The sequence below is a fragment of the Zalophus californianus genome, chromosome 6, assembly GCF_009762305.2.
Source record: "Zalophus californianus isolate mZalCal1 chromosome 6, mZalCal1.pri.v2, whole genome shotgun sequence".
Classification (NCBI taxonomy): Eukaryota; Metazoa; Chordata; class Mammalia; order Carnivora; family Otariidae; genus Zalophus; species Zalophus californianus.
In genome coordinates this window covers 44,137,537-44,161,958 of record NC_045600.1, presented here as the reverse complement: position 1 = coordinate 44,161,958, position 24,422 = coordinate 44,137,537, and the positions used below count along the sequence as shown (strand labels likewise).

At 48.7% G+C, this 24,422-nt stretch overlaps 1 protein-coding gene across 8 annotated transcripts in view; it reads left to right on the top strand.

Annotated features, from left to right (window-relative positions):
- The window catches only part of SAMD4A (sterile alpha motif domain containing 4A), a 206,452-nt gene extending 186,476 nt beyond the window's left edge, over positions 1–19,976 (top strand). For all 8 annotated transcript variants that reach the window (XM_027569717.2, XM_027569716.2, XM_027569720.2 and 5 more), the window contains 4 exons: positions 637–838; positions 2,203–2,329; positions 10,060–10,143; positions 15,605–19,976. In XM_027569717.2, the coding sequence (XP_027425518.1) occupies positions 637–838; positions 2,203–2,329; positions 10,060–10,143; positions 15,605–15,633 (442 nt within the window). In that variant the 3' untranslated portion in view covers positions 15,634–19,976. The remainder of the gene's footprint in view (positions 1–636; positions 839–2,202; positions 2,330–10,059; positions 10,144–15,604) is intronic.
- Positions 19,977–24,422: the final 4,446 nt, after the last annotated feature.

The window sequence follows — 24,422 nt, the reverse complement described above, 5'->3', positions numbered from 1 at the left end:
GTTCATTCAGCCTGCCTTCACTGTGCCGGGAGCTGCCGCAGGCATGGGACGTGCAGGACCGCTGAGGACAGATGCCATCTTTTCTCTCCTGGAGTCTCCATCCTAGCAGGGCTCGCAGGCCACTCTCTCCACGTGGGCAGACATGAGAAACAGACTGTGGTGTGAGAGAAGGCGCACTGGGCCTGGCTCTGCTGTCCTCGTGCTGTGTGCCTTCGCGACGGGCACATGAGTGCTCACGTGGAAGACCGCTGGGGGGCACCCCGGTGCTCCTCCTAGGCTCGTATTTCAGCACCATCGCCAGCTGCCCATGTGACCTTTGCAACACTGTGAAGCTCTCTGTGTTCGTCCTCCAGCTGTAAAAGGGGGTAGAGCGCCTACTTCATAGGGTTGTCGTGAGGACTGAAGAATCAGTGTCAAAGTCCCAGGGCGGTGCATGTGATAGTGCCTCTCAGATGTCTCTTAGCTGTCATTTTAATCCTAGCCCTTTCCTGACACACAACTAGCCGGTGGCCCTAGAGAGACCCCGTAACTGTCAAAATGTAAGCAGACTCCAGGGAGGCAGCCCGCTGGCAGCCTGGGGTGTGGGAAGAGCTAAGGGTGACTGACAGTCTCTTGCTTCTCTGTTCCCTCTCACAGCCGTGGCTTTGGGCAGTCCAACTCCCTCCCAACAGCCGGCTCTGTGGGCGGCGGTATGGGCCGACGGAACCCACGCCAGTACCAGATCCCCTCCCGGAACGTCCCTTCCGCCCGCCTGGGCCTCTTGGGCACCAGTGGATTTGTCAGCTCCACCCAGCGCAACACCACAGCCAACCCCACCATCATGAAACAAGGAAGACAGGTGTGTTCTGTGCCTGGGGGGAAGGTGGGCCGCCAAGCTCAGGGCCTGAGGCTTCAGGACCTATCCCTACATGACCCCAAGGTGGGCACGAAGGCCAAGGAGGGCCACATGAAGATACAGGGGTCTCTGTGCTCAGAGGTAACCAGTTGTTTGCACTGTTTCCCTAGGAGACAGCACAATGCCATGCCTGCACCTGGCTTCGTGGGGATTTACTTAGGATGCCCTCTGGCCACTTTGACCTTTAACCCCGGGGGCCCTGCACCTGGGAGCCTGTAGGAGGAAACGCAAGACCTGTCTTTTATTTGCCCTGCTCCTTGACTGCCCCTGCAGACCTCACCACCTCCCAGATCTGGGTTCCGGAGGAGCTTTAGCATCCAAGGAGCTTTCTTAGCCTTCTTATTCACAGCAAAAAGCTCCTTTGTCACAGTCCCAGCTGTGGTGGAGAATCCAAAGAGGAACCTGAGAGAGGCGGTCAGAGAGAGAGCTGGAACATTCTCCGCCTGTCAAAGGCCAGGCTGCCCAGAGGTCTTCACTGTGTGATTTAGAGCTGAACTCTGTCCCAAGGCTCCTCACCCACCAGTCTGGTTTCCCTACCCTGCCCAGTGCCTTCCGTCTGTGTGCCCAGCTTTGTGGGGTTCTGCAGGTTGGGGCTGGGACTGGAGGGGCACAAGTAGGTCTGGGTTGTCATGAGAAACTAAGGGATGATGGACTGGTTTAAAAACAGGAAAACAGCTCCAGGCAAAATGGGCAGGATTTACTCTCCAAAGCATACACCACAGGGTGTATGAGAAGGCTCCACTTTCTGACCATTGTGGGAAGCCCCACATCAGTTCAAGAGGAAGTCACCACCAGGACACCCGCATAATAATAAACGCAAGCTAAGTGTGCAGCTCATTGCCAGCTGAAAGATGCTTTTTTCTCCCCCTCGCTTTGTAGTAAGTTGTAAGAATCTCAAAAAGAAAATCAAATGAGAGCCCCGAAATAGTTTGTGCTCTTCGTTGCAAACATTTATAGAACTCTTTCCATCTCTGGAAAAAAAAAAAAGTGATAGGAAAAGCAAAGGCAACAAAAGGGATAAGAAGAGTTTGGGGAGATGGTGAGGGACAGAGCTGTCCAGATGAAGCTGGGGCTTGGAGAGGCCTGGGGCTTGGAGAGGGGGGTAAAATGAGCCGAACCTAAACCCCCTCTCCATAAATATGCATATGGGTAGCATGAGCCTGCAAGCCCTTTTCCAGAAGTTAGCAAAGAGTTTTTCAGGGCTATCTGCCTCTTGAATTCTGGCTGGCGGCCCTGCTCCACACCCCCCTCCCCTGACCCCAGGGTGTCTGCACTAATGGTCCCCCCCACTTTGCATTTCTCACTAGAACCTCTGGTTTGCCAACCCTGGGGGCAGCAACAGCATGCCAAGCCGCACCCACAGCTCAGTCCAAAGGACCCGCTCGCTGCCCGTGCACACTTCTCCACAGAATATGCTGATGTTCCAGCAGCCAGGTAGGGCCCTGCACTTGATCTCTCCCTCTCTCCACCCCCTGACCCAGAGAGGAGGCCAGGACGCCAAAATAGATGCCCCTGTGAACCCAGCCGGAAAGTGCTTAGCCTCGACTGTCACCACGCATTCTTTTGAGCTTATAGAAGCCTTTCCTTTTTTAAACTGCCTTGCCAGCATGAATAGCGGCTCGTTGGCTGGGAGCCAGCACATGGAGCCCCAGAGTCAGTTGCAATCTGACGGGGATATTTTTGATACTAGTCATATTTCTAGATTGATTAAACTAGAGAGATCACTGGAGGGTATTTGGGGGAGTTGGGAGGGGTTCCATGTGCAGTGTGTGTGTATGTGTGTGTCTGTGTGTGTACTTCCGGTGTATGTGGGGGTTGTGCAGAAAGTGAAACAGAGAAAAAGAAAACTTTGACGGTGTTGATGCTAAGAGACTTACCCCCTGGTTTGGGAGCACCTTGCAAACATGACTTTTTGGCTCGGCCATCTTCCCTTTACTTGGTTAAACAGCAACGTGGTGCACTTCAAGTCAGCTGCGCCTCTCACTGTGCCTCCTAACAGAGTCACCCGAATGATGCACAGACAACAATCCCATGCAGACAGTGACCTTGTTAAGAGTCCATGAGTAATATAGAGCCATGCAAACAATGACTACATCTAGCTTGATGACCTTCTAAGTGGGAAAATCAGACAGGTTACAGGTGTTGTACCTGTAGGAAAATACCCACCCTAGGCAAGAGACATGTTCTGTACAACAAGTCTTACAGGAGTTTAAGGGGAGGAAATGTCACTGTGCCCTCGGTGGGCAAGAAAGCTTCTTGGAATTGGAGCTGAGCTGCAGCGGACAGAGAGTGAAGAAGTGGAAAGAGGAGGGTGGAGCTGCAGGCAGGAGACAAGGGAGCAAGACCGCAATCATACCACATACCTCAGTGAGTTCCAGGAGCCATGGCTGAGCCAAAGGGTCAGGCTGAAGTAGCATCAAGTAGACCAAGGGAGCTGGAAAGATCGAGGCTGATGATGGGGGCTCTGAACCCAAGGCTGAGGAGCTCAGACCCCAGCCACTCTCAGTGGGGAATGTATGGGAAAATTTTGAGTAGGAGTGTGCCTGGAGGAGTGAGAGAAAGGCAGGATGGAGATGGGGAGACACCGAGGAGGAAGCGGGAGGTGAGGAGTCACCACAAGGTAAGGTGTGTCAGGAAAGGAAGAGATGGTCCAGATATTTGTTTAAACTTGCTTCTAGACTTCTAGAACTGTTCTTATTTGTGCACGTTTGTTTGAAAGCTCCTTTTCTCTGTTTTGATACTTGTAGCTTCCTGGGAAGAAATAATTGATAAAATTTGGGGGTTGTGAAGGTCTTCTCCCTGGGTCATGTAGTCCCAGCCTCTGTTTTCATGCAGAATTATGTATAATCCACTCTCAGTAAAAGAGAACCTCCATGAGATTTGAAGACATCCTGGACACGGGGAGATCTTTCACCTTGAACATATCCTTCAGCGCTGCCCTCAGTCCTGGCACTGCAGCCCGGCCACCCTGCAGCCTCACGGGAGCCCTAGCATAGCTGCCCACCCTCCTCCTTCGATCCCTATACACTTGTGGCCTCCTTGCTCCTCTCTGACCTCTTGCCCCTTCCTTTGGCTTCTTCCATGTCCTCAGTCCTCTGTTCTCACTATACTTTCCCCACATTCTCCTGTCTTAATTGGGAAGACCAGGCCCACCAGGAAGAGCTGGGCCATCCCTAGGAGGACTCTTTGAGTCTGTAGATACAGATCCTCCATCTACACCTTTGTTGCTCGCTCATGCTCAGGGCAACTATGACCCTAAGATCGTTTCCACCCTTTTCCCAGAGTGTTCCCTCTTGTTCCCATTGTTAAACAATCAATTAATACAAAAGGGCTTTACGGAAAAGTGACTGTCCCCTTCCCCTTCCCCTCCCAGCCCACAGTCTCATCTTCCAGAGACAGCCACTTAACAACGATTTTCAGTTTTCCTGGTAGTTAACCCAAAAGTCTCTAAGTTATGTTCTTTGTATACTGGACTTAGAACTACAGAACCCTTGGGGGTCTTTTTTTTTTTTTGGAAAGGGGGGTTCAATTAACCTCTAGCATAAGCAAATAAACTGGTGGGTACTGGGCAGGAGCCACTCCTAAGCCCTGCCCAGCATACTTAGCCCATGCCGGGTGGCTCTTCCCTGGACATGGTCATGAAGCACAAGGCAGGGGTTCCTGGCTGAAGGGAACGGAGGCTGCAGAAAGTCACTGCTATGGGAGGCTCCTCTGTCTCCAAGGTCATCCCTGCCCCTGGCAGATCAGACACTGGTTTTCAAGACCCCAAGTCATGATCAGAACTCTTCCTTCTTCCTGAAGAGGCAGCCTTGTTCACAGGGCAAGCCCGGCTAATTGCCACAGCCAGGCCCAGATGAAGTTTTGTCCTAGACAGACGGGGTCTCTCGGGGATGGGCCTTGCCACCCAAAGCAGCACATCCTTGTTAGCTCGGCAGGAGTCTAGGGGCTGGCAGCTGAGGGGGCAGGACCAAACTACAAGTATCATATCAGGGAGTCAAAATCAGGAAGGCAGCGAGTGGCTTCCATCTTTACACAAGCAGTAGTGGTAGTGAACACAAAATGGTGTAGAGATGTGTAACCAACCCTAAATTAGATCCTCAGAAAACTGTGTTACAATGCAGCAGAATGGCTTCTGCTGGACCATTAGATGTCTTCAGAGCATCCATTTTAAACCAGATGGGTAAATCTTGGAAGACTACAATTCATTCAAGGAAAGTTTGATTCTGTAAACTTAAAATACTGCCATTTAAATGATGGAAATTTTTAAATGTCTCCAAAGAATATCAAAAAGTCCGGGGGCTAGAAAAAAGCCCGCAAGTTGTATCAATTGATCAGTTACCTGGCTTGAATTTGCAAGATGATCTCTTCTTTCCTGGATCCGCAGGATTTGTGGACCCCTTGGAGGCCATGTCAGGGGTGGTTTTTTTAAATTATTCCCACAGGAACAGATTTTAGATGTTTTCCAGGACAAACCAGGAGAGCCACTAAGTGATTGCTGTGTCTCACTGGCCTCTGGCATGAGCAAGAAACACTGGGAGTTGGTCCTCCCAGAGCAAGGCGGAGAGGGTCTTATACACTCACCAATGGGATGACTTGAGCTCAAAACAAGTGTGGTGCCTTGGTGCGGTCACGTTCCCCCAAAGGCAGGGTGTCTTCCCAACTAGAAAATTAGTTTGGAAATTGCTTGCAGAAGGACTGCCTTATCTTGGAAGCAGATCAGTTCCTGCTGACCCAGGCTCGGCCACCACTGGGATCCAGTCAGACAGGATCTCAAAACAGCCCTGGTGTAACACTGGGAGGTCACAGAGGCTCCTTACCACCTGGAGGGCCTGACAGGAAAGGGCCATGTGATGTATCTGTTCACCATAGCAAACCTCCCCTAGGCACCAGCTCATGACTGTATTTCTTCCACCATCAGAATGCTGCATACCTGGGAGCATAGTATCCCAAGCTGGTATCATTCATTGCCTCCTTAGTGTGAGTCTCAGATTCCTTCCAGAGAACTGCCTTTCAAAAGAGTGGGGAGAGAGAGAGTACCATCCATACAATGGGTCTGTTAGGGGAATGGAAGGGGCTGCCGTGCAGAGGAAGAGACCAGAACGGGGACCCTCTTCAAGTACCTAATGTACATTTGCTCTCTGCCTTCTGGTGGGCCACTGCCTTCTGGTGGGCCAAGGCAAACAGTCCTGCTCAGGACTGGCAGATAACAGGTAGGGAGGTTGGTGAATGAATCAACTGTATCACAGCTACGGACCCAGCTGGGCCTGTGCTCCCCTGTCTCTGAAAGTCAAATTGAGAGAGACCAACCTAGGTCTAGATGGTACTTGTCTGAAAGTCAAATTGAGAGAGACCAACCTAGGTCTAGATGGTACTTGTCTGAAAGTCAAACTGAGAGAGACCAACCTAGGTCTAGATGGTACTTGTAGGTCTAGAGACCTAGATGGTACAATATTGTCTTATGCCACATTCTCCTCATTTTTCATGAAATTGGGGGTCCCAGAGGATTTCCACAGCACAAACGTCTTCAGGTTTAGGAACAAGGCCACCAGAGAAAAGCTGTGTTCCCACAGCAGACTCAGGGGTGCGACTGATTACTCGTGTCCCTCTGTCACGCGCCGTGACCGCCATGACGGTCTCTGCAGTTGTCAGTACGGCTCTCTTTCCCTGCCCACACTGATTTCTCGTCCTTCTGTTACTACCCTTCCACCGTCCCCGCCTGCCTTTCTTCCTCACGCCCCTTACCCAGTCTGGACCCCACTTCTCCATGCTCTGTCCTGTCCTCCTCAGCCTCTCTTTCCTGATTCCTCTCCTCCCGGCAGCCCCACTTCTCACTTAACTTGAAGCCTTCCTACTTACTCAACAAGTAGCTTCAGCTGTTATTGGCAAAGTAGAATTCTAGAGGTTTTTCCTAGAATACCCCATTTTTTATTCTAAAGTGCTAAAGATGCTGGCCTCTCCACCTCAGCCACAGGGACTGGGAGAGAGCTACAGAATTGTGCCATAGGTGCCACACATGTGAGACTCAGCTGGGGTGACTGGTTTCTGCCGAGAAAAGTCACATGGGCACCCCCCCCCAGGTGGACCCTACAGAAGCGCTTCATTAGGAATGGGAAGCTGCTCCCTTCCAGAATCTTCTTGACCCTGTGCCTGAACACGAGTCTCTCTACTTGTGGGACTTCTGAAAAAGGCACAATTAAAAAGATCCAGGTCAGCCTAGACCCTGGGCATCCTAGGCCTGAGGACCCTCACTAAATACTGGAATGGTCTGAGGGTCAGGGGAAAAATTCCCGGTTCTCAGAGATGTCATCTGGGTTAAGGAAACAGGCCTGCTTCAGGCAATGGCAGAGAAGGCTCAGTCTTTCCTTTGTGCCTTACTGACAACATAAAACTATGTCTGCCCGGCCCGTTACAGCTGGGGGCCCAGGCTAAATGCAATGAGCCCTGGTGGTAGCAGGAGCCATAGCAAGAACTGGCCTGGTGGGTTGTGTGCGCCTGGGTGGCAGGAGCTGCCCAGATGCTTCTCTGGGGTTTTGAGAGTTCTGCCCACCCAAGCCACACTTGGCTGAGGGCTTCTAGCCTGAGATGGAAGCTGTTATCCACCCAGCTGGTCTCCCTCTGTCTTGTATGTGTGGGGAGATGCCACGGATCTGTTTTTATCAAATACACAATTAAAAAGTCACACTATTAGGAAACTCTGGAGTGTGAACATATGGGCTTCTCCCAAGACTCAGAATTTTTCAGAGCCACTCTGAGAGTGGTGGGGGTCGTGACACCCTAGCACACCAGAGGGAGGAGCTGAGGGAGAAAAAGCAACCATGCCAACTTTCAACCTAAAAGAGCAGCCACTAAGGTTTGGAGATTCTAGAGCGGAGAGCCCCGCATTTCTCAGCCCCCTTTTTTGAACACACAGTCCTAAGCTTGGAAAATGGCATTTTGCTGCGTGTTGGCAAGAAACCCTGCAGCTGAAACACTTCTCTCCAAATGTCGAGCATCTTTATTTATCCAAATCTCTCCACAGTGTTTGTTTAAAGGGGAGTGCTAGAGAGTAAACTAAATTTTACAATGAGCATATGGATGGTTATAATTGCTGAGGGTTTTTTTTTCATATTTGCTAACTGGCTATATATAAAACTGTGTTTCTATTTTATAGATTTCACACCCTGAAGGCTGCTAATTTTGCATGCATATGATTTTCACATGAATGGATGAAAATACTAAAATAAAATACTCTTCCCTCTGGATTGTCTAACTGCCCCGACCCTACTCTGAGAGCAACAATGGGTGGAGGTGGGAGAGACCCTTCCATTCCCCCCTGGCTCCTGGCCCCCGGAAAGCCCGGTCGTCCTCTGTTCATGAATTGGCACAGTTGCCTTTCAAACCCATTGATGCTGGAACTTGTGTCGGAAAGAACCCTATCTGCTCCCCGGTGCTTTTCATATTGATCCATTTTGCCCATCTACTCAGAATTTTAAACAACAGAAATGACATCTGCCTCTGAATTAGCCGATAATGGGGAATACAGATTGCAGAGAAAACCTAAATGTATAGCTCATCAAGGAAAACAAATACTTTGGTTTAGCCATTGGTTTCAACTTCCTATCCCACTAAACCACCAACTCCTAACCTCATTTATCATCCCGCCCACCAGTCCCAAGTGCCCCCTGGTGGAGATTTAAAGGAGCAAGGAAATGGCCTGAAGCTTGGGCCACCAGGATCCTTTCCCCACTTACAGACTGAAGAGCTAGGGCCCGACAGAGAAGAGAAGCTTCCCAGAGTCGCACATGAAGACAGTGGCAATGTTGAGATTCCCAGGCCCTCAGAACATATCCCACTGCGGATTTTTGTCTGCCCCCCAACCCCCATCGTAGGATTTCACAATTCTTAGCTGTCAGAGCTTCCACTTTTTCCTCACTCAGTAGACATGTGTAAAGTGTGCCAGCAGACCGTCGCTGGGTATTATGGGAGATTCAGAAAGAGATAAAAGCACTGTTGCTGTCTGCAAGGCGCTTCCAAGCCAGTGGAAGACCCTCAAGAGCTTCCCAGGATGAGGGATGAGGGAGGTACTGACAGTGAGGGCCCCAGCAGAACAGAGGCGGCGGCTCCTTGGGGCTGCTTCCAACTCGGGGGGAGGAGGGACTGGAGCCTGGAGAGATAGGGAGGGTCCAGATGGTAGAGGGGCTTTGTGGTTAGAATGCACACAGCATGGTCCCAGGCAATGAGAACCCGCACAGCAGACATCTCAGACCTTCTAAGTGGCTGGAGGCTGCGAGTACTGACTAGCGGTTATAGTCGCTACAGCATGTAGGAGAGTACCAGCCCTGGAGTCAGACCCCCATGGGTTCTTGTGTTAGCCAGCCAACCTGGCCAGTCACTCTGAGTCCCGCTCGAGAACTGGGCACTTGGCACAGTCGTGGGCTCAGAAGAGGTGCTCACCAGTGCTGTGGTTTCCATTTCCTTGTAACAAAGCAGAAATGTGCCAAGCCCGCTTCCAGGCCCAGGGAGCAGCAGAGCCAAGTCCTGCTCCAATGAAGTGAACATGGAACTGGGGGCAGGCAGCAAATAAAGAATGCACCAGATGTTGGTGACAGCTGTGGAGAAAAATAAAGCAGAGGAAAGGGAGAGGGCTGGGAAATTTCTGCTCATCCCCAAAGTCCTTTCTAAAGAGACAGTAGAGCCAGAGACGTGAAGGCAGGGAGAGAGAAAGTCATGGAAACATCCAGGGACCACCATTCTGGGCAGAGGGAACAGCAGTGCAAAAACCCTGGGGTAGAAGCAGGCCTGGGAAGGAATGAAGGGCGGGGAGAGCTGTACACAGGCAAGGGTTAATAAGGGCCAGATCACGTGGGCTTTGCAGGCCATGGCAGGGGGTTGGCTGTTACTCTGATGGGAAGCCGCTGGAGGGTTCTGAGCAGAGGCCTGACAGACTCTATGACCAGCTATTTTCAGTTACGAGTTTTCTTCCAGCCGCCCACGTTCGCAGTGGACTCTGTGCGGCTAAGAGACTCCTAGGTTGGTTGAAACCAGAGTGTAACTTACCTCCGCGAGGACCCCCACAGTCCCCTGAGTCCTTCCGGGGTGGAGCGGGTGGAGCCTCACAGCACCATGCACACCTCCTCCTTGTTCTCAGAGTCTCTGTCACCAACATAACCCTTTGTCCCTTGCAGAATTCCAACTTCCTGTGACTGAACCAGACATTAACAACAGGCTGGAGTCCTTGTGCCTCAGTATGACCGAGCACGCCCTGGGAGGTGAGTGGGTCCTCCCTGCATTTTACCGCATGCCTGGGAGAACTAGCAGCCGTCTGCTGTCTACACTCTGCAGTAGCTCAGGAGGAATGGGAAAGACACAATGAGAGGTAGGCAGGGGACAGAGAGAGAGAATGGCTTCGAGGTGCTGCTGGATCCTCCTCAAGCCATACCACACTGAGTAGCCCACAACGCCCTGCTCCTCCTTTTCTGGGAGGTGAGTCAGGGACCTGGAGACCAAGGCTGTCCCTTTTTCCTCAGAGCCACCCACCCAGTGCACACTGAGGTCCTACCACAGCAGCTGTGCCAGCCAAATGCTGGGAGCTGGAGGAGTCAGAAACACAGGACATGGCTTTTAGTGGCAACATCCCCCCCCACAGAATTGGATTCTTTCCTTCTCGGCACTAGATCTCCCTGTCTGGTCCAAGCATATCCCAGCTTGTTCTAAAAATAGAATTTTTGAAACAAAAATCCCTGCTTGTTTTTATATCTCCCTGTTCCAAATGGCTTCCACGATGCCTGGAGCCCCAAGCAGTCTGAGATGTCCCTCCCAGTGTGACAGGGATGGTCTAGTTCGATGTGCCTATGGGCAGCAGCCCCACGAGGAGCTCTAGAAGCAGCTGGGTTGTCCCACTGTCGGTTTGGTCTGAAGCCCTACATCATCACCAGAGCCCCGGGAGGCCTGCAGTGCCCTCCGGGTACTAACCAAGTGCTTTTCTCCAGCCCGGACTCTGCGCCAGCCCTGGGGATGTTTGGCAGGCAGAGGAGAGATGGCCACCTCTTCCTGCCAACCTCCGGGAGGCTCTGAGTCAGAGAGGCCTCCTGTGACCCTTCCCACCAGTCCTCTCCAGGCAGGATGTGCTCACCCACCCTGGAGATGGGCAGTCAGCACACCTAGAGCCAAAATGTGCACTATCTGGCCATGGTGAGGAGAAAGGCTGCCAACAGTTGCTACTCCTGAGAGCTTGGTCCTCCCGGACCAGGGACTTTTAGATTTTTAGTCCCTGCAAACACAGTCTTATCCTAACACCAAGTATGAGACCAATAAATGCTCTGCATGGAGCAGATTGGAAAGCAAGGACTGTACCTACCTGACCTCAGCTGGGCAGGGCTCTCCGCAGCCCAAAGGAAGGCTGCACTCAGTACCAGAAGGGAGCTAGCTCAAGGCCTCCCAGGGCTGCTGACTGAACAGATGGTGGGAAGGCACAGCTCCTAATGTGACCTCCCCGGGGTTCCAGGAACCCCATCTGCAAACACTGCTCTCTCCCTTGGCCACTCACAGCCTAGAAGCTTCACAGCATCATTGGTTCATCCCTGGCACCTCTGTGGGGAGGTGCCACCAGGTCCTCTTCTCCAGCTAACCAAGGAGACTGGGTCGGCACACTGATAGCCCCTGATGAGTAATGGGAAACAACCCAAGGGTCCATCAACAGATGGAAATGGATGAATGAAATACAGACAGTGGAATATCATGCAGCTTAAAAAGGAATGAAGTACTGATCCATGCTACAACATGGATGAACCTTGAAAACATTACACTAAATGAAAGATGCCAGACACAAAAGGCCACACGGTGTACAATTCCACATAGGAATTTATGAAATGTCCAAAATAGGCAAATCTAGAGAGACAGATGGTATAGTTCAGTGGTTGTCAGGGACCGGAGGGAACTGTTGAGTGGAGAGTGACTGCTTGATGGGTACCAGATGAAAATGTTCTGGAATTAGATAGTGGTGATGGCTGCACAACTCTGTGAATATACGAAAACCTCTGAATTGCACGCTTTAAAAGCATGAAATTTGTGGTATGCAAATTATATCTCAATTTTTTCCAAAAGGGAAGCCTCCCAGACCCTGAGAATTCAGACCAAGCTCAGCCCACTGCAGGCAGCCCAAGCTCCCTCCCACACAACCCTGGCTGGTGGGTGAGGAACTCCCAGGCCTTTGAGAGTCAGCAAGGAGAACTGACCTTCTCCCCCAGGGCTGGATATAGCTCAGATAATTGGCATGTTGGAAGACCTTATCAAACTGCTAAGTGCTAACATTATCATCATTAGTAGCAAGAATGCCAAATGCTCTTTATTAAAGGGAGGTTTTCATCAAAAAGGCTTCATTTTTTAGCTCATTCTTCTACTTTTACAGAAAACCTCTCTGAACTGATGTTTTTTTGCTAATGTTTTCATCTTGTTAATCTCCTAAGCCTTTTTATTGCTGTGTTTTTCCTCAATAATCCTCTCTGGTGGGAAGCCTCGTAAGCATTTCTGGAGCAGAGAATGCAAATTAAGTTCAGGGTGGCCCAGTTGGGCACAGTGGTGGTGAGCCTCCCACACTAGGACTGCACTCTTCTGCTGGCCCACCTCTTCCAGGGGCCGGGAAGATGACCTTGCTGGGGACAGAATGCCAATGAATTAAATCATTTTACAGGAGGACAAATAATTAGGGAGAGGAAAGCAAAGTAAAAGAGGTTCCTCTGCCTGTGTCTCAGGACAGGAGGGGAGGGTGGCCAAGTTCCTGGGACACCACATCCTACGACGGTCTTTCTAATGTGGTTGGTCCATGGGCCCCAGGCCTTGGTGGCCCATCCTTTTTGCGCTGACATCTCTACTCTCAGTGTCCTCCACTAAGTACGACCCTCCTGGTGCCAGTCTAAGCCATTTCTCTCTTTGGCCTTCCCTTTCTGTCTTTTCTTTGCCCTTCCTTTGGCCCCTCCAACAGAACCCATGAGGAAGCCCAGGAGGTGGGTTGCCTCTGCCATCTTGGTTTGTGAATCTTCATTTAAGGCTTTCATCTGGCTCTGTTGGGCCTGCTCCTGATTGGTGGCTCCGGGTATAAAGGAAGACTCAACACCAAGCCTGGCTGCTATCTTCCTCCGGCACAGGGCTTGTATGGGCAGGAACAGTCACGGCTACAAAAGGCTCCTCCAAGCAGGACAGAGACTGCAGTGAATTCTACCATAAAGAGGAACGCCCAGTCCACTCTCTGATGCTCCAGGATTCATGTTTTCACATGATCCCCTTGCCATTCCTTCTCACCTTCTTTCCTTACTCCTTCTTGGGACTTAACAGCCTCACTTTTAGCTGTATGGAGACTTTGTTGCAAATTAGAAAAAGACTCCACTTTCTTAAGATGCTGGTCTGCCATTGATTTGCTATTTGTCCTAACAACTATAAAACCTATAATGAATACATGTAAATGGTGCTCCCTGAACTTGTACACCTTGCACAACTGTAAATGGTGAATTTGGACTTACCTGTTGGTCATCTCCCTGCAGATGAATACTGTAACCCTTGGGGGATGAGGCACAGGATTGGAAGTCAGTGAAAATGCAGCTTGGGGTTGGGTTAGTTGAGATTTTCATGTTTCTAGCTCCCCACTTACTCATTGGCATTAATGAGTAGGCCAGTGAGCCCTGGCAAGAGTGTGCACTCCAATCCTACAGACAGGGGAGTGACCTCTACACACCCACACGTGTGTGTATATTTACACACACCCACTGTTTCCCATGACCCATTACCACTGCAGAGCCACCATAAGAGGTTCAGGTTAACACCTGCAGAAGTCAGAGAAAGATTACCGATTATAAGTTCACATCTGGGGGCCTCTATGACTGACGGCCTGATTACCATAAATGCTCCCGGGGTCATTTGCTTTTCTTCTTTAAAATCTCTCCAAAAGCCATATGGAAATTTATAGACACACACAAGTACAAGTAAAATTGGGAAAATCTGAGTAAGATCAGTGAATTGTACCAACATCAGTTTCTTGGTGGTAATATTATAGTTTTGCAAAATGTTACCACTGGGAGAAACCCAGCAAACCCGGAAACCTGGTACTGTCTCTTAAAATTGCATATGAACCTACAATGATCTCAGTAAAAATTTCAATTAAACATTTCTCCTTCAAGTCCCTGCTGGCAAGACACTAGACTGGCACCACCCATCAGGAGGCAGGAGGCCTGTGCAGTGGACTCAGTACTCCTCCATATCACTTAGGTCCTCCAGCTTTCCCTGAACACTCTGCCCCTCCCCTCTCACACCTGAGTTCTGCCTACTGGATCTAGATGCTCCTCCTGGTAGACCAGGTTTGTGACATCAAGGCTTAGACCAGGACATACCTGCTGATGTTTGGATATCAACAAAACCAGGGAGGCATCCTGCATCCCTCCCTGGCCTTCATTTACTGGTCACTGAACACAGTCATTTCTACCTCCTACAATAGCTCATCCATGCTTCTCTCTGCTCACTGGATAAGCCCTTGTCAGACAAGCCCTAGCGTGGGCCATTGTAGGGGCCATCCTGCCACCAGGCTTGTCTTTTTTTAGGTCATCTAACAGCTGCCAGAGAAACCATTCTAAAATCAGATCTAATTACTCTACTGCTTAGAATGCCCCAATTACCAAGTCCAAGCTCCTGTTCATAGTACACAAGACCCTTATGGCCTCATTCTGGGGATTCTCCTATAGTCCCATGTGTAAGCAGACAACCATAAAGGAGCTGGGCAGCCACTGGCTCTCTCGGCAGTTTGTCTCACTCATGGCCTCTGTCTCTACCTGCAAGTCCTCCACTTTATAGCCTGGTCTCACCAGCTCTCCATAATGTAGACACAGCCTGCATTGTGTAGCCTCAACATTCACCCACTTCCACAGGATCTTTCAGTTCTCAGTGCCCACAGCCTCTAACTATGGTGTCTGCCCCTAACCAGATTCTTGAAACAGAGAAGCTAGATCAATTTGGGTCAGCTGCCTCCCCCTGGTCTGTTCAGCTCAGAGTCACAACCACCTCTTGCCCGAGTTTTCAGCAGGGACTCGGTGAGGAGGAGATGCTGTCAAAGAAAGGGATGTGAGCTAGACAGGTCCACCTGCATGTCCATTGCAGCAACCCCCTCCCCCCTTCAGCACATCTCCTGCCCCTCCTCCATTCCCCCACCTGTCATCCTAAACCTCGACTAGCCCCCCCAGCCCCACCATTTGACGACCAGCATCACACCTATACACAAGCTGTACGCCTCCCCACACCCTCTTCCTTTCCTGCCTCCTCTGCTCTTCTCCTACCAGCACCATCTTACGAAACTCATTTCCTTTCTCTGTGAAACTATCCTTGACTTCCAACGGCAACTTAAATCTTCCTTCCTCCATTTCTCCTGCTGTGCCTGATACATACTCCATCGTAGCAATGATCACTCCTACATCCCTGTGGCTTTACAGATCTGTCCCGACTAGGATGCATGTACTTACACGGTGAGGACTAGGTCTCCTGTTTTGGTTCCCAGACTGGTTTCAGTTCTTGGAACAATGGCTACTCAGCAGATGTTGAGTGGGTGGGTGTGTGAATGAATGAGTGGATGGATGGGTAAGTGTGGTCTTCACCTGTCCTCAGAGACCAGGAAGCCCAACGTGCGGTGTGCGACTAGGTGACCATGAAGGGAACGGTTCTGCTCACCTGTGCCCATCATGTATTCTCTCCCAGACGGGGTTGACCGGACCTCCACAATCTAGAAGCTGAAGATGAGAGTGACCGCGCTGGCCGTGAAATCGACTGCTGCGGGTCCAGTGTCAGCCATCTTCAGGGTTGCACAGAATCCTCGGAGATACTTTGCAGCCTTTTTTTTTCCCCTGGTCCCTCTCCCATTTTGATTTTGTGAGAGCGTAGGTCGTCCTTGTAAACATATCAGTAGACCGGGGATTGGTTATTTTGTCATTTGTTTCTGTCATGGGATGGCTTGGTGTGCGGGGTGGGGAGGGGTCTCTAGGGAAACGTGGGACTGGGAGGGGATGGAGAGGGAAAGCAAGTGGCTTCCTGGATGGAGAGAGGGGGAGAAACAAAAAGAGTACCGCCTACCGCCGTGAAAGAGCTGGGAGAGATACAGGAGGGAGGCCGAACCCTGGGCCCGGGCGCCTCTCACAGCCCGCCTCCGCAGTCAGGCCCCAGGACGCAGTCGTGGGCGAGTGCGACCAAAGCAGGATGGCGGCCCGCCCTCCCTGCCGCCCGGATCGGCTTTCCCTGTGGACCCGGCTTGGAGTCGAGCCGCAGGAGAGGGCTGCACGGCCCCGGCGGCAGAGGGGGAACGTTCCCTCCAACAAAATTTCAGAGAAACTTTGATTTGTGTATTGTTTACATAACAATTTTAAAGGGTACATAATGTGTAAAGAGTTTGGATAGAACTTCTCTTCATACTATGGTTTTTGTAAAGGATTTGTTGATATGGATTCATTTTTTTCCCTCTATTTTTGTAATAGCAGCAGGGTTGTGTCAAAATGGCTGCCGAGCCGTGCCTGCTGGGAAGGCGGACGCGTCACGTAGGCCGAGGCGGCGTCCATCTTGCGGCCGCGGCTGCGGAGCGCATGCAGGTGGGCTGGCAGGACGAGCATGTGGTTGGAAGCACGGGGAAGGGACGGGGAGGACGGCACCGTGTGATCACTTAGGGTCTGTTCGCGAGTCCCCGCGAGATTCTAGAAGAATCCTGTGGCCCCTTTCTGGGCTGGATTTGCTTCTCACCTAGAGACCTCTCTCCCTCCCCACCCTCCTGTGGGGTTTCATCCTGTTGCCCCCTGCCTCGCTTCACACACACACACACGCACATGGGTGCAAGTTCCACTGGAGGAGAAATGGCAAGGACCGACAAAAGGCCTTAACGTCAGATAATGAGCTCAAAAAACCGCTTCCACTACGATTGCGCGCAGGAACCTGAGCCTGGGGTCTGCACCCCCCCATCCCCTCCTCCCCCCCGGCTCGCTCACTGCTGAGGAAGAGGAGGAGAGCAAGACCCAGGACAGTGTATAACTGGTCAGTCAGCAAGTGGCAGAGAGAGCGTGCGGGGAGATGTGCAGTCCACGCGGCCAGGCGGGCTGTGAAAGCAGATGTGGGAAAGGGCAGCTTCAGGATGGAAACGTGGTTCTCTCCACGTGTACGTCGGGGATTTGCTGTGTCGTTGGCCGATTTATCTATCCAGCCACACAGAAGAGAGAGAAAACCAGTCCTGACATGGTGAGAGATTAACAAACTATGCTACCACAAAGTAATAGCTCTGTTTCTTAAGGGCAAGAAAGACTACGTTTGGGATTCAATGCAATGGAGGGTATTAAAGGAAATCAAAGAGGAGTTGTGCTCTGCACTGGAAAATTGGGTTGTGTAAATGATGGTATGAATGCTCAGCCAGAGGCGAGATCAGGGAGACGGTGTAAGGTCTGTTTATTAAATGGGTGAGTCTGGTGCCATTCCTTTTAGCGAAGTCAGAGTCGAAATTGAAGAGATCAGACCATGAAAATCACTGCGCTTGCTTATGCTTATTTAAAAAAAAAAAAGTTAATGAAGTAAATACAGATTTAAAAGGCCTTAATGAAATCTAAACTTTCTTTTACCTTTGAGATTAAAAATGTGCACCCAATTCAGCCTTGCTTTTGAATTTTTTTAAGGTTTAAAAAGGTGGGAGCATCTTAACTGTAGAGAGCCTTTGGTAAGCAGAGGGGGCTTGAACCCATTATATCACGTTTTACGTTAAGAAAACAGACCTCCCCTGGGTGACTACATTCTAAACATGCAAATCCATGTGCAGAAAGAGGCAGCACTTTTTAGTTGATTTTTTTTTTTAAACTAAGTGCCATTAACATTCATCCTCCACACCCCTTTTCTAAACAAGCTTAGTGTTACTTGGGGAATGTGTTGGGATGGACGATCACATGTAAGGCGGGAAGACTAGATCAAAAATTTTGAAGGCCAAAGGTAAGACCAGAGGGTTTGTGAAGGTGTTTTTTGGATGCTAAGAAAGTTAATAAAGAAGAGAAAACAAGGGTATTACACATCTCGTGGAGAAATGAGAAAGCATTCAGATCTGCTGCAAAACACATATATCCATAAAGACTTGGGTTGTTCAGAAAACAGATTGTGAACACAATCACATTAGCATGAATCCTTTAAAAGGAAGAAGACCTTAAAGTATTTGCAAATCTGGATTTCTATTTATTCCTTCACTGAATATAGAAACAATGGTTATCTGATTATTAGAGATATTATTTTGGATATGTTACTTATTAACTTGCTATGGCTGGTAACCATGATAAAGTCTGTTATTAATAACAACATAATTCTTTTTTTAAAAAAAAAAGAAAAGCTTATTTTTCATTGACTGTATAGATTTATCTACTTAGTTGTGTTTTGCTATTAGTGTTTTAATTTTTTTTTTAAGTTGAGTGTTCTGATAAATTTTAGGAGCCTGTCCCCACCTTGTTTTGAGTCCTGTGTTGACTGCAGGTATACAGCTCAATTTTAAAATCCTAAAGCAAAAGAACTTTATTTATAAAAGAATCAAACAGTTGCATGCATAAGGCTGTGAAGTCGGATATTTAGTAATAAAGCGGCAGTGCCTTTTTTTGTATTTACCCATTGACCCCCCAAATGCAACTGTTTTATATTAATAGTAAACATTAAAAATCTTAGAGTAAAATCTATTTCACTACATGTTTTCCCCCCTTTTTCTGATTTAAGCAGTATGTATTTGGCATCTCTACACTGTCCTAGGGATAGTGGTGGTCTATGATATTGTTACCATGTATGATGTTTTATTGGTGCTTTTTATTCATAGTGGTTTCTTACCAGAAACAGTAGGAAGACACACATGAACTGTGTACAAGAATTGAAACATTGCTGCTGATATGTGTCTTTTTCCACACGCTTTTTGAGTTTCACTTTTTAAACAAGGGCCAGCAAGCAAAATAGACGCTGCTGGTTCTGCCTGCAGAGGGCGGCTGTTTGCACCAAGCTCTCAAATCCTGTGTATTGATGGTCCCTTTTTGGTACTCAGGATTGGAACTACAGCTGAGCCCCCATCTCCCATTCCTTTGAAGAGACACTGAGGGAAACAAGGTTTTCTTTTGAGGTGTCACTGGCTGCCTTTTACGGAATGGGAGCCTTCTCCGGGTCTTGTGTTCTTCTGCACCTCTTGTAGCGACTGCCGGTGCAAGGTTGGTAGACGTGCATTCCCCAGCTAGCACCGGGATCCCCCCAAAAGCCTGGGCTGGGGGACTGAGCTGGCCTGAATGCATAGACGTGCAACCAGAAGGGCAGCGAGGGGAGGAAAAGCAGGCCCCCGTCTCGTTGGCCCTCTGGAGATGTCTGCAGTAGGCAGCTCCAGCTTGGGTGCAGGGAAGCAGCCTGACCAAGGCACTCGGGTGTGCCTGTTACAAGAAGGACCTGCGGAAGGATAATTTGCACATGGGGCTGTGATAACACTAATGCTGTTTTGTTTTTTTTTTACAAGTCATCAGAGATGTTGCGAAGTGAGTTTTATTTTTTTGTAATTCCTTTATCTTTACTTAAAGGTGAATGTGTATTCCTCTGGGAGGAATAGGAAGAAAACAGGAATGTTAATAATGTCAAACAGAAGACTTCCTCCCTCATTAATATATAACCCTCATGTATTTAAGCCTAATGTAAGCTGACTTTTAAAAAAGCTTTCTTTTGTTGCATGCCCCGTGCAGGCATCCCTATTGTACGTGCATGCCTCTCGTCCTGTTTTCCTGTATAAAGTTAGTGAACAAAGAACTATTTTTGCCTAGTTCATGTTGCCAAGCAATGCATATTTTTTAAATTTGTCATATATGGAAATAGCATGTTTGTTACATGTAAAGCTTTACTGATATACAGATATACTAATGTTTGAAGATGCTGTTCTTTGCAAGTGTACAGTTTTCAAATGTTGTTACCAGTGAAATACCCTTGTGGTTTAAACTTGCTACAATGTATTTATTACTCATTTCCTCCCATGTAACTAAGAATCATGGCTATATTTCATATCAATGTTATATTGAAAGTGAAGGGAAATGATTAATACAAGGTTTTGTAACACTGGTGTGTGTGTCTTTTTTCCTTTTTGTCGATATGATTAATTAGAAAACAAGAACTGAATCTTAGAAATAAGTCAGCAAGGAAGAATGAGCATGATATCCCTGTAAACTATTAGCACCTGACCAATCCATGCAAACTGTGTCTTCAACTATGATTCGCTTTTTTTTTTTTAACAAAAGAGTAGGGGGAGAGGTATAAAAATTTATGCAGCTTGATATGTGCTCCAAGTAGTCAATAAATGCGTCACCTGACTTGAAGGCATGTTTTTAAATACAAATTCTGTCCTTGTAGATGATATTGTTTATAGCTTCTTCTCCATCCTCAATGCTTTTGAAATCCAATTTTACCCCTGAACCATGGCATAAAGAAATAGCAGCCTCCTTGGAGCCTTGGGGTTTTAACTACATATGGTTTGAATCTCATTATAATACCTCTGATTCCAGTATGATGTTTGATATAAATAATGTCAAACATATGGTTAAAGAGACTAATGTGGGTTTGAAATCTCTGGCTGTGTGATATTCAACAAGTTACTTAACCTCTCTGAGCCTTGGTTTGGTTTGGTTTTTGGCCTGTGATACTCAAGGTTTATATAATTAAACCTATAATCCAAAAAAGAAGAAGGTAAAGACAAAAGAAAACATAGGACATAGAAGTTACCACAGTCCAAGACTTCTCTGAGGCAACCACAACTTGACATTGTACGAATGACCACAAAACGACTCCCTTTTCACCAAGCTCAAGCTGCTCAAGTGACATGCAAAATCCAAAACAGTCCCTGGAAACATGTAGAAATGCCTCATAAACTGAGATATTAAATGAAATTCTTTTATTTAAGATTTTTGTTTGTTTGACAGAGAGAGACACAGCGAGAGAGGGAACACAAGCAGGGGGAGTGGGAGAGGGAGAAGCAGGCTTCCCGCGGAGCAGGGAGCCAGATGCGGGGCTCGATCCCAGGACCCTGGGATCATGACCTGAGCCGAAGGCAGACGCTTAATGACGGAGCCACCCAGGCGCCCCTATTAAATGAAATTCTGCCTAAAGTTAAATTCTCGTAACTCAGATGTAGCTCAGTGTATGACCAGACTATTCTAAAGGGAGGGGGATAATGTGCAAGAGAAAAGTCGAGCCTCACTTTTGCAATGTGTGAATTGAGGGTAAATGTGAAAGGTATAAGATGAAGAGAAGCACGGTGCCTGAAAGGAGTTGGTTAGTGATTTTTTTCAGCAAAGCTGCAGCTCTTTGCCACTGACCTGAGTAATGGAGTGTTCAATCCTGGAGAGGTTATTCATATAACAAAGCATTTAGGACTTCCCCTAACAGTCCTCTCCGCAGAAGAGCTTTATTTTTTTTTTTAAAGATTTTATTTATTTATTCATGAGAGACAGAGAGAGAGAGAAGCAGAGGGAGAAGCAGGCTCCCCGCCGAGCAGGGAGCCCGATGCGGGGCTCGATCCCAGGACCCTGGGATCATGACCCGAGCCGAAGGCAGACACTTAACCATCTGAGCCACCCAGGCGCCCCGCAGAAGAGCTTTAATTCCATTATTAAAGGGGGATGAGTAACACCTCTCTAGCATAGTGGATGGGAGGAGGCTGTGGTGGGCTTGTGCGAGCAATCCAGAAGGAGCACAGGTGGGCACTATCAACTCACGCTTTCTATGCTAATGAGGAGACTGACAATGGGGCAATACAAGGAGAATCCAAACTCCTATGACAGCACCTTAGCTTGGTCCCTTGAACAGTTACTACATCTAGCCACGGCCCTGACTCCCTATCAGCCCAAGACTTGCGGAAGTTGAGAGGAGGGCTTGAGGACAGCAAAAATGTCACCCATAACTAGAACTTGATCCTTCTCTACAAAGGTGTGGAGGGTCAGCATGGACCTGGCCCACTGGGAAGCACAGCGTGGCAGCCTGTAGGTCATCCATTGCCCTGGGGGCAATGCCGGCACATCGCACTCCAGCGCTCTCTCACTGACATCACTCCCCAGCCTTCCACAAGTACTTCTGTTCTTTTTCCAGCCACACATCCCAATACTGGAAAACAACCCCTTCCCTGAGCACTTCAGCCTCTGGATTGTCAACAGCAGCTCTAGGATGCCCTAGCTCTGTTTTTCAAACCATCTATGAATTACACTTGTGTGGTGGCTATTTATTTCAAATCCACATAGCCCAATTCTTTTGTAAAATACAATATACCTTTTTTTTTAAGACTTACAAGCCCCCGTATCATACTAGAGTCAACAAAATTGTTCTGTCAAATTGCTATAAAAAGTAGCACTGTGCTGGCTCCCTAAGCTCTCGGGTGAGTGTGCAAAATCAGTCTGGGATATTGCCCTCTGGATGAGATGATGGGATCCTCATGTCAGGTCAACAACGCCCACAACACAATAGAGAAGTGCCCATCAGGTCTGAGAAATACCTAGAAGTGGGCCCGAGAACAGCGATGACTTTGTTCCCTATGCATTTCTAAGAGCTGAAAACCAGTTGAGAAAGGGGACATGTTGGAAGGGAAGGAAGAGGAGAATCCAGAAAATAATGGGACTGGTGGTGGGAGGTAAGAGCCTGAACCCGGAGTCTCTGGAAATGGAACAATAGGGCACTGTTTCCAGAGCAACCCCGAGATGGGTCTTCTCACTCCCCACGCTCGGCTGCTGGCCCAGATGGACTGAGAATGGAGGATAGCTCCTCTGTGTGTGTGCGTCTGTCTACACATTGAGGATACACGTACATGAAGTAGGAAATGTGGGTGACTGGGAAATTGGGGAACTTCGGCAAACTTAAGCATGACATCTCAATGATTATAGAGGAGCTCTGTTGGAGTCAATGGCCGTTCACAGTACCCTCCCAGGTAACATCTTGGCCCAAGGGCTCCATCTGACCAGCTTTGCTCACAGGGCTCTTGCACACAGATAGTGACTTCTCTGGGATATAAACCTGGGAATTCAACGTCTGAGAATTTCCTCCATGGAATATTTTTCACTCTTAAGTGGTTTCTACTTCAATTTTTAAAACTGATGGAGAAACATTTTGGCAACCTTATAAAGCTCAGACTTTATAAAAAGACAGCTTTGTGTTTATGCTTGACTCAGAATGCATGTTTTTAAATAGTGTGTTCCACAGTTTTTGAAGTTTTTTTTTTTTTTTTTCAAGTCCTATCCAGGAGAAACAAAATCAGAGCTTTGGTGAGTGAAATGGCCCCATCAGAGCTGCTGGATCTGGAGACAGTAGAAAGGTTCCAGTTAAGTCTTCCTGTGGGGACCACACCCAGAACTAGGTGTCCCTGTTTGTGCCAACATTCTTAGGAGATGGTTCCACTTTTCCATGCCATAAAATTCTAACAGGCTCCAGAGTGAAGTCCAATGACACAACAAAACCCCCAAATCCAATCTGTCCAATCAGACCTCACCACTTTATTCCAAACTGGAGTATGTACAGAGTCAGCAAATTGTGAATGAGAGAAATAAGATGTATACATGACAAATCATTTCCCCCATCCATCACCAAATGCATATATCCAACCCATGGACAGAGAGCATACACCCTACGGGTCTTCTCCCATCCCTGGGCTCTGGGGTCCAGGCTGCTTCATCTACTAACCTACTCCATTGCCCTCTCCTAAGACACAGAGTCTAAGCCCTCGTTCACCCGCAGTTCACTGTGTTTATCCAGGTGTGCCTCTAAAGTGTTCGTGTCATGACAGCAGGCCCTAGGTCTGCTGTCTTCCTCCTACAACAGGACTTCCTGAAGACTCGGTGCTAACCAGCTGGCTGTCTGAAGACAGGGGATACCTTGCAAGACACAAGTGCCAAGTTTTTTCTGGAACAGGTAGGTGAAGTTCAATTACAGTGAGGCCTCTTCCCTATACCCACCTGAGAAAAACAGAGATGCCCCAGCAGGCCCTCGGGGGGGTCTTGTGAGTCTCTTAGGCTGAATGATATGAGCCCAGGGACCAGGGGTCCCCAAAAAGGCAAGAGGGGGAATAAGGACAGCTGTACGGGTCCAGAGCCCAAAGGAAGCCAGTGGGCAGAGCTCTGTGCTCATCCTTGGGTTCCCTGAGGAAGCCAAGCTCACAGCAGAGGAACATCAAACACCAGCCATGCCATCCAGGTCCCTAGGAAGAAAGGGAACAATACCAGAAGGACAAAGGCCAGGAACTGTGGAGAGAGCCTCAGGGGCATTCCCGGTTTGAGGCAAGAGAGAGCATGTGAGTTTAAGGAATGGAGATGAGTAAATATGGGACTGGTATGGAGAATGCAGAGACTAGGGAGCCATGGGGGTGGGGGTCAGGGGCAGGGATGGGATGGAGTTAGAGGTAGGGTGGTAAAGGACTTTATACACCGGGATGAAAAATGGAGACTCCACCTACAGGATCATCGCTGTCCTTGTTGGGGAGTGATATGATCAGACATGAGGAGTTCTGTTTTTTGTTTCCCCAGCCACC